Genomic DNA, 10,257 nt, shown 5'->3' with positions numbered 1-10,257 from the left:
GACGACGCTTCGCGCCTGGAGTACTTCTCGCCGCCGCCGCCGCCGGCGGCAACTCCACCGCCGCCTGCAGCATCAGCCGCCGCCGCGCGCTTTTTGGTCCTCCGCATCCTCGGCCCCAGGAGCAGGCGAAGGCGAGGGGCCTCGGCGGCGGCGGCGTCGTCGTCACCCCGGAGCTGCAGGAGGACCTTGCCGCAGGAGCTGCAGGAGGCGTAGTCGCCCTCCCTCCTCAGGCGACGGTCCACGCCGCAGTGGCTGCACCAGCACCACGTCGCCACGGGCGCCATCGCCGCCGGCCGGCCGGATCGGACGGGGTCGAACTAACTATAACTAATGGGGAAGGGTTAGTTTTTTGTGGGGGGAATCAAACGGTGCTACATGTTGCTCAGATCTTGGACCTGCCGGGCGGGCTTCACTTTCGTCAATTCATTGTGCTGGATGGTCGTTTCTGTTTCTGGCTGTATGGGGGACGGAAGGAATTCGATCGTGTCGATATATATAGAAGTCGCAGGGCGGAGGTCTAGCACGCGTTCTATCGAAGGTTTCTTGGCAGGCAAGCTCGTTCTAGCTGAAGGTTACTTGGCAGCCAAGCCCTCCACGCGGCTCATGATTTTTCTTTTTGTTGTAGTAGTACTAGCAGTATTGTGCATTGTACGAGATAGATACGCTAGCTATTCCATGGGAATAAAAAAAACTAGGTGAAGAGTATAACTGGTAAATTCATGAAGCCAGGCAACTGGAATTGATGGAATCGTGGTAACTGGTAAATGGTTCCAAAATTTCCAGGGATGAACCAGGTTTCTCAGAATTGAAACAGTCAGCCGATTGTGTTCACCTGTGCTGCAGTCTCATCTGGAATATATATTTCGCATGAACAATTAGCCTTTGAAATGTACTTATTCCTAATGTAACCATATCCACTACCGTTCCAGTCCTCCAGGTCAACGTTTCAGATTCCAAGAGTACTATTCGTTGCTACTGTCATGTATCAAAAGATTCCGGAATTGTTATCTACTTTCATCATCCATAAACACAAAATTCAACGCTAAGGTCCATGAGACCATGACAACAAATCCGAATTTACGAGTTCGCTCATATTTACTGTTAGCCAAGCCTTCTGAATTTGATTTTGCGTTCCATCGCTATATTCATGCATACATCTAAAGTTACCTCTTATTTTCCAAAAGAGGTTCAACAAGGTTCACCTGATGTTTTGATGGATTGGAATCACCTTCAGTAGGTTTCTTCAAAATTCCAGTTGGCTGTCCTTGCCTATTCTGCGTACCCTGAAGAGGCAAAAAGTAACGTCATCAATAAGTAGGACTTCCATCACAAATATGTGGAAACTCAAAACAGTTTATAGACCATAAAGAAAAAAAAATGGGTCAAGGTTATTTGATTTAAAACCGTTTATACAGTTAGGACCAAATGCAGTATCTTCAGACATGAATATAAATATGTACTAAGCTAGTAGCAGTTAGGGACGATGGTTCAAGAAATTTTTGCAAGTCCATCTTGTTAACATGTTTAAAATTGTAAGCATATCGTTCGTAACTGCACAGTTTCATATCTTTTATATTATACAACCAAAGACACCATATTCCACAAATCAGACAATCAGTGTAACCAGAAAACAAACATGCATAATGATATAGCAAGAAATAAAAGAAAATGATCTCAGCAAATATTTTATCACTTGTGCAGATCTTCAAGCAATTCCCACAGCTTATCTAAGAGCCCTATGTCTAAAATTGGAACCACCTAATTCAAATTAAAATATCTGAGCTTATTGTTGCTGAAAAATCAATTAAAACAAATTTCCCTACAAAGTTTTGTGATCAATTTCCAAGTGGAAAAACAAACACCAAGTTAATCCAACTTCAACCATGCCCAGTGGCGGAGCTAGGGCCCGGCCAGCGCGGGCAAGTGCCCGGGCTCCGCCACTATGCAGCAGTTTATCAGCACTTAGTTACAGTGTTTAGTCACCAGCTAATCAGCATACAATTTATAGGTAATGCCCTCCTACACGTGAATCTTCTTGTTGATTACCATGCTTAACTAAATGCCTATTACTTTCAGATAATTAATTCAATTTCACACCATCACAACTGTGATCTAAAGGCAAAATTATATAACTTTCTGGTATTAGTCTTTTTTCTTTTCAATAAGATAGTACAAACTCCATAGTCTAACCTATATAACCATCATCTCATTGATATATTCTCATACACTGGATTTCCTCTCCTAAATTAGAACTCAATGACCGTCAATTTTACATACGTATATGATAAAAGGTATACATATTTGAATTGATTTATGTATATTTGTTTTTCGCTGTTAGACTTGCCCAGGCTCAAAAGTATTCCTGGATCCGCCACTGACCATGCCAGAGCCTGAACTAACAGAAACGAGGTAAATCTTGACGTGAACAGATTTTTTTTTTTTTGACATGAACATGAACAGATTTCAATCCCCAGTATGATTGAGGTGATTGTACAGTTTTGAAGTCAGGTACATCAGCTCAATCCACGTAATAAGATTTTTAGCAGTACCTACCCTCCCTGTCCAGAAAGCTTATATGATCATTCCTAAAGATCAACATTAAAGATATATCTCATACTCCAATATTCTCAGTGCCTAGTGAAAAATTTATGCAACAATATTATTCATGTATCAATGTAACTTGTGTTATTATACCATCATGGTGACCAATATGACTATAAAACTGTAGCAAAAAATAGCACTTACTGTGCCCTTTTGACCCGTTAATCTCCGAATTGATGGAGCCCTGGCAACCGAAGATGCAGCGGCGGCGGCGGCCACTCGGATCCTGTAATAGAGAAAATTTACTCGCACATAGTATACTCTCAAACACTGCAAAATGAGGGGAGAAAGTGCAACGATGAGACATACCTCTTATGAACATCAACATACTCATCAGTTTCATCCACTATCTCCTCCTGTAAAATAAAACGTAAACATACGAGATACAGAAGATCCAATCATAATTGTGAACTGTATAAATGATTCCAACTATATCCCAAAATGCATCTTTAATGCCAAGGCTAGGATCTTTTTGATAAAGAACAAAAAGAAAAACAGCATAAGCAATTGTGATAGGATTTAGTTCTATTAAAGACAGAAAATTTAGCATGCTTAAGCTTACCTGCAATAGTTCTTCAAATACATCTTCAAGTGTGATGATACCAATGACCTCACCATCGTCTATATCCTCTGATGACCGAGACATTGCATATGGCATCTCATTCTGCTGCATGGAACAGGGTTTGTTTCCATTAACCTGCCTGCTCTGTGGTTTTTCAATATCAACAACCAAACTTTCCACCCTTTCTTCATTATTGGATAGTAAGGGAGCAGTCAGCTGTGGTGCCCCACTTACTTCCCTGTTTGGTTCAGTTTTGTCAGGGAGTGGTACAATTTTGGGCTTAGCCTTCACAACAGCAGCCATATGACTACTTCCTTTCTGAAACTCATTCAGTATGTCATATAAAGGCATATCTGCAGGAACCCTGGAGAAGGTAAATAAAGTCATTGACTGATTATTCGTCAGAAATTACGGAGATTGCAAGTATTAATACAGCAAAAAAGATACTTCAACTATGAACATTTTATCCCATGTTGAGAAGACATTCTAATGTATAATTTAATAGATTTGTGCCACGACCTTGGAATCCTTCTAATGGAAACAGCACTAACTGGTGTCTCTGTTTCAGCACGAACTGTCAGAAGACTTTTCACCTGTAAAAATTCAAAATAAGACATGGTGAATCATACAAACAAGTCACTGGGTTATTAAATACTCCATGACAGCATTGACAATTCGACACCAACCAGCAGGAGACCAATAATGTTCCTAGGGTTTCCAGAGTATACAGGCACACGGCTATGACCCCGAGCAAGGATTTTGCCGATTGCTTCCCTGTAAATAAAAGTACATAAGAAGATTGGCAGAGCATTGAGCCTTATCAAAAAAAAAAGGGGGGGAAATTTGCGTACTATTTGCTAATGTTTAATAACTACTATGTAGGTAAAACACAAAAGATTACATTGTCTGAACTTAGTTCCACAAATACATAACTAAGACAGAAGATTGTTTACGTTTGACGAATGAGTTCAACTAATAAGAAAGAAAGACATAAGACAAACATAGAATCAACAAGAACTTTTGCAGTGAATAGGATCGATAATAAATATGGAACATGACCAAGAGCTACGGTGTCTAAAGTGTGATTGTATTTTTTTTTATAGTTACCAATCCAACTTGGAGTCCACATCTAATGAGAAAGTTGACTCAATAGGTGTCATAGCCTCCTCAGCAGTCTGCACACAAATAACAATGAAATTTCTGCTGAAGACAACAAAAAATGATTGTTCATATCAAAGTGCTAGTCTGTGAGCACTATGTTTGTAAAGTAAGAAACAGACTTCTTTTGCTCAATAAAGAGTCAAAAAGAGATTCAACACACAAGAACAAATGTAGGCATTTGTCATATAATATTTGCAGCATGGATTAAGTCATTTCTGATGTGAAGCTGAAAGCTGTTAAATACTAAACAAAAATAGGAAGACAACCATAAAGCATGAAGCCATTAAATATATCAGTATCATATACATCAAAATCACTCTAGAAGCTATCTCATAGTTAAATATTAATACAAATTAATACATAAAAGACAATAGGGAGTCTAATGTTTCAATCCCCTAAAACCAAAAGATAGAAAACAAGTCATATCTAGAAAACAAGTCAAACAACATCTAACTTTGTAACAAGTTCACTTAAATTTTGATTGCCAACGATTCTCCAGATTCTATTATTCATTATAAATTAGAAGTCAAATTTTAAAATGACGCGCACCTTCTCAGTCAAGTCCAAGGCTCCACTTATGATTGTAGTCTCATCATGGGTAAGCTCTCCACCCTTGCCAGCCTGCAATGGCAGAAAAGCATTGAACTGTGATATAACCTTCAAAGAAGATGTTAACTTATTAATAAGTTACATAGTAAGGTCATGTTACCTCTTTGCTATGGATAGAGACAAGAGCTTTAAGTTGAGCTCGCCTAAAAAGTGCAGATTCATTATGCCCAAGAGCACAATCTAGGAGCTGCGACAGATGGACAATATATATTTCAATCACTTTTAGTAACTAGTCCTTAAATCATATCAAGTAAATTTGGAAGACTTAAACAAAAAATATTTCAAAACAAAATAAAATATACATGTTATTCTATAGTACAAAAATCAAGTCTGTTTTCATTAAACCTAAGACAACATATTAAAATCTGAAAGAAAATACACTGTTTGTACACCAAGTTAAGCGTGCATTTAAACATATGCACTGCATTATAGCATAATGCATGAAACACAAATTTGTAATCACATGAGCTTGCATGCTGCATGGTGTTTTAGTAATAGAAGCTTCCATAGCACTACAAGCTAAGGGCATTGATTAACCTAATATAGTATAAGCTGATAACAAATTCTCAAATCGAAAGACATATACACAGGTCATTTTGTGAAGGCATATTGTTTTCACTTTGTAATAGGGTTCATCAACTATGGTACCAAAACTGAATGAAGAGATGACTCGGAAGCACAACTGTTACAATATCTAATTCATGACAAATTGACAATTAAAAGTCCCTGCCATTAGAGAAGCTCCAAAAGACTTCATTATAGTAGGGACACTTGAACTAAGTCAATTTAATTTTGCGGACTTACCTTCCCTATGGGATAAGAAATAGGATAGCAGATGATCATGAGGATGCGTACAAGCCATACAAAGTTAGCACCCACAGCCAATCCATACCTAGTACAGATTGCTTGTGGTATAACCTGGCGTTAAAAATTAAATAATCAATCAGACAGTCTGCAAGACCATAGAGAAACTATAGAGTTTGGACATAATATATAATACCTCTCCAAAAGCAAGAACAAACGTTACTGATAAGATAACAGCAACAACAGGATGAAAAATCCTGTCAAGGAATATAGGAAGAGCCTGCAAACGATCCAAAGAAACAAATTGGAAGAGTCACTGGCTAAACAAAACAATGTAAAAGGTATATGAATAGAATGCATGGTGTATCTACTGATAAAATTCTGAAAGGAAGTCCATGGTTGGGGGAAGGTAAAACATATCCATGTAAAATAAGCTAATATACCATACTATGTGCAAAGAGAAGTTTACAAATATTTGTCTCGGGCATCCTTTGTGCATAGCAGAAAATAATATATCTAGAGAACATGTTAAGAACTCAGGATCCTAGAAAATGTTATAGCACTTAGCAGTCCACTTATGCCGTACATTCGTACTTTATACTTTATAGGAGCCTAATCATATACCAGAACTTCTAATGTGTGAAATCAATTCCAATTTTCCAAATGCGTTATATTATTAGCAAATTTAATGAGTAGGTGAGCAGATTGAACATATTTTTTTTTATGGACATAACGAGTTAACAAGCAAAACCTAATAGAACTTCAAATATTAAAGGGAACTAGATATTTAAATAAGGTATATAATATTGATATATAAACTTCAATATAGCCACTTTGTTGGATTTTATGGTACATGCTCAGATATATTAATGCACATTACAATGACAAATAGACTTGTAGCAGTAGGCCAGTAGCATTAATCATCAAGTGTAGATGACCTTACATTCAGGGACCTAACAAAGAATTAAAGACACTAGACTCTTCCAAATTAGATATTACAATTCAAGTAAAATCGTTTGTGGATTTCCACAGATGCTAACAAAGGAAATCATGCCGCAGTACAGACAAAACTGAACCAATAGAGGCAACTTCAGCATATAGCATTCTTCTCTCCAAACAAGCTATGAGTTAAAATGTGTCAAAACAATAACATACTATCAAATATGCCCATCTGCTAATACCCTTTATATTTGCATGTTCGCAGTACAAAATAGTGTGGTAAATGATAAAAAAGAAATGCAACCAGAGTTACATACCTCCATGGCACAAGCATTACACAAGAGCAGGGTGACAAGAAGCTGGTGCTGCTTTTGAACAACTGGGAGGATGGCAGCTACAAAAAGATGACATACAAGTAGCCAAACGATCAACAACAGAACTATCCATGAAAATACAGTAGCAACAGTAGCATCTGCTAAAAAGTGAAAACGAGTTATTGAGGTGCTGAAAGTGCCTGTAATAATACTACACAAGCACCATCACTACTACCATATCAAGTTATCAATTTTAGCATATACATTAGATCAAATGGTGAACATCTAAAATGCCCATATTGCATTTCAGACAGAACTAGATCATTTCACAGAAAATTAGTAGTACAAACAAAAGCACCAAAAAACTATGGATCATATCTTATGTGTGAAAAGGCTCAGCTGCACGCTACCCACAAGCAACATGGCAGGCCCAGGAACTTCTAGCGCGTACATCTCTATGCCTATCCGTTGCATAGTTCCAATTCTCACTGACCAAAGGATCATTTTATATCTCCCCCAGAAAGAGGTGAATCTTGAATAAAGCCAACTCCCACCAACGTCTCCTTTTCTTATCACCTTACTACCTTTTTGGCAGAGGAACCTTACTACCCTTTTGTGTGTTCTACTTTTTCTGATTATCAGCATTATTGATGTATATTCGCTTCTGTTAACTTAAAATAGAAAATAAATACAACTGGTACAACAAACAGAGGATCTAGAGTATGACCGGCACGATCAGAGTCAGCAAATCCTTAGCAAAATAACAGCAATAGATCCTCATTCCAAAATAGCAGAAACTAATCATGGCGTGTTACAGATATCGTGAATCCCCAATGTGACGTAACATAGCACCTGCTATCCCAACTCAACACCCCATAAGAATCGCCCGCAAAATTGCGATCAGATCGAGCACAAGTGGGCTGTTCCAACATAAGACCCTCCTAGAAATGGCTCCTCAAACCGCAACCAGATCGATCACGACACGGGGGAGGAGAGAAGAACGCGGCTAGGGTTCCGGATCATACCAGCCTGGGCCTTCTCGGCATCGGTGCCGCTGCGCTGGAGGATCTCCAGCTCGACGAGGCCGAGCGACATGAGGCCGAGGGTGAGCCCCGACATGATCCCGGCGAAGAGCACCAGGAAGCAGGATATCCCCGCGTACGCCCACCACCACACCGACCCGAACGGCGTGTCCTCCCCCTGCACGACCAGCCCCGCGAACCCCAGCCCGGCCGCCGCGGCGACGCTCGACGCCGGCCTCGCCGTCGCCGCCGCCACCCTCACCGCCGCCGCCAGGCTCGCCGCCCCCCGCGCCCTCCCCACCGCCGCAGCCATCTCTCGCCCTCCCCACCACCACCTCCGCCGCCCCGCCGCGTCAGAGCCCCGACCACCACCAGGCCCCTCCCTAACCCCGCGCGCGATGCGGTGGAATATGGATGGAAGCGGAGCGAGGAGCAAGGGGACAACAACAACTTCCGCAAATCGCCAAGAGCAAAAGCAGCACGGGGCGTGCGGAACGGAAACGGTGGCCGTCGGATGCCGTCCGCGGGGAAGCCCGGGGTTGGCAGCTGATCGGACGGTCGGAGGCGCGACACGTGGAGGGAGGGTGGGCCACCTGGCGGGGTCGGATCCCCCCCGATGTGCCGGACCGAACACGTCTTTTGGCGGTTTTGGACGCTTGGACCCGTGGTGGAGGCGTGGACTGCTGACGTGTTCGTGCCTGTAGGCTGCAGCTGCTATATTGGACTTCGGAAAAAGTGGGCTTTAATATGGCTATAAGTTTGATGTGCTTGTTTTCTTTAATGAATTTTAGGTAACAGTACAAGCTCAGATAGATCAGCTGAGGAAATTTCTTTGATGTTAGGTTACCGGCAAAAGCAATAGGCTGTCAAATCACCTGCGTATGGAAAAAAAAAAGACGATGTAGTATCGCGTGATTAATTAAGTGTTAGCTAATTTTTAAATTAAATAGATTAATATGATTTATTTAAACACCTTTCGTATAGAAACATTTTGAAAAAATCATATCGTTTAGTAGTTTGAAAAGCGTGCATGCGAAACACGAATCTGAATAAGAGATCCGTTGTTTTAGAAAACGTCTCATCTAGTATTGTCGCATGATGACTTGGTAATTATGAAGATATGTCGGTCGTGTGTTTAAAAAAAATGTGTAACAATGTAAAATGAAACACATGGTATTTATCTATTTGCAAAAGGCCCTCGAAAATAAGCTGTCAGGAGTGACCGTATTCAATACATGGGCCATGAAAAGCAAGCAGGCCCACTGATCTTTATGGAAGCAACAGGAAAGGAAAGCAGGACAAACGTGCATTCGTTGTCATTTTGTCATAGGAATAAGTTCACTGGAGGTCCCTCAACTTACCAGCGAGATTTTTTGAGGTCTCTCAACCACAATACCAAAAATATTCACCCCTAAACTCACTAAAACCGTTCACCGGAGGTCTCTCGGCAGTATTTTTACCCGGTTTTGCTGATGTGACATCCTTATTAGCAAAAAAAAATTAAAAAAGTACATGGGACTCACATGTCAGCTGCATATTTTTTTTTCTCCTCTTTTCTTCTCCTCTTCTCTTTTCTTTTCTCTCCTCTCTTTTCCTTCAGGTCGGCAGCGGGCGCAGCAGCGATGGCCGAGCGCGGATGCGGGCGGCGGGCGAGCGCGGGGGCAGGCGAAGCGGCGGCGTCAGCGGGCGAGCGCGGCTGCGGCGGCGGCGGTGAGCTCGCGGCAGACGAAGCAGGCAGCGGCGTGTCGGGTGCGTCCGGGCGGTGGCGCGACGACGGTGGTGGCCATGCGGGGCGTAGGCGGCGCGCGGGCACGGCTCGGCCGATGATGTGCGGCGGGACAGCGCGCACGAGCAAAGCAGACGGGAGATGGGGAGCGCGACGCCGCGACGGGCGAAGCAAGCAGGGGCAGCGGTTCCACCCCTTCCGCGGCCGCATGGCTGCCTCCGGCTGGCGCCGGACAGCAAGACCATGCCCATCGCGGCGAGCTCGCGGCCCCGTGCTGGAGCATCGCGGGTACTTTGCCGCCGCAGCATCGCAGCAAGCATGCACGCGCTGGCCGGCTCCTCTGCTCGCCTCGGGCAAGTCCGTCTCCGCCGGGCCGCGCGCAGCCTCCGCTCCCGCGGACTCCGCCATCTCCGGCGCTGGTCTCGAGACGCCGCCACCGCGCCGGGTTTCGGTCGAGCGAAGTGGGCTCGTTCATGCGACGCGTTGCTCGGCTATCTCAGCATGAAGAACGACAGCAAT

At 42.7% G+C, this 10,257-nt stretch overlaps 1 protein-coding gene across 1 annotated transcript; it reads right to left on the bottom strand.

Annotated features, from left to right (window-relative positions):
• Nucleotides 1–983: 983 nt before the first annotated feature.
• On the bottom strand, nucleotides 984–8,457 carry LOC4338701 (DUF21 domain-containing protein At4g14240). The gene is made up of 13 exons (XM_015784906.3): nucleotides 8,016–8,457; nucleotides 6,994–7,070; nucleotides 5,934–6,017; nucleotides 5,738–5,851; nucleotides 5,034–5,120; nucleotides 4,874–4,945; nucleotides 4,271–4,338; nucleotides 3,850–3,937; nucleotides 3,683–3,756; nucleotides 3,164–3,527; nucleotides 2,911–2,957; nucleotides 2,746–2,827; nucleotides 984–1,283 (listed from the first exon to the last, which is right to left on the bottom strand). The coding sequence occupies exons 1-13, from the start codon at nucleotides 8,323–8,325 to the stop codon at nucleotides 1,164–1,166; spliced, it is 1,587 nt and encodes a 528-aa protein (XP_015640392.1). The 5' UTR covers nucleotides 8,326–8,457; the 3' UTR covers nucleotides 984–1,163.
• Nucleotides 8,458–10,257: the final 1,800 nt, after the last annotated feature.

Source organism: Oryza sativa, chromosome 5 (assembly GCF_034140825.1).
Source record: "Oryza sativa Japonica Group chromosome 5, ASM3414082v1".
In the NCBI taxonomy this organism is placed as follows: domain Eukaryota; kingdom Viridiplantae; phylum Streptophyta; class Magnoliopsida; order Poales; family Poaceae; genus Oryza; species Oryza sativa.
The sequence above is the reverse complement of the archived record's forward strand: the minus strand, read 5'-3'. Positions and strand labels throughout refer to the sequence as shown.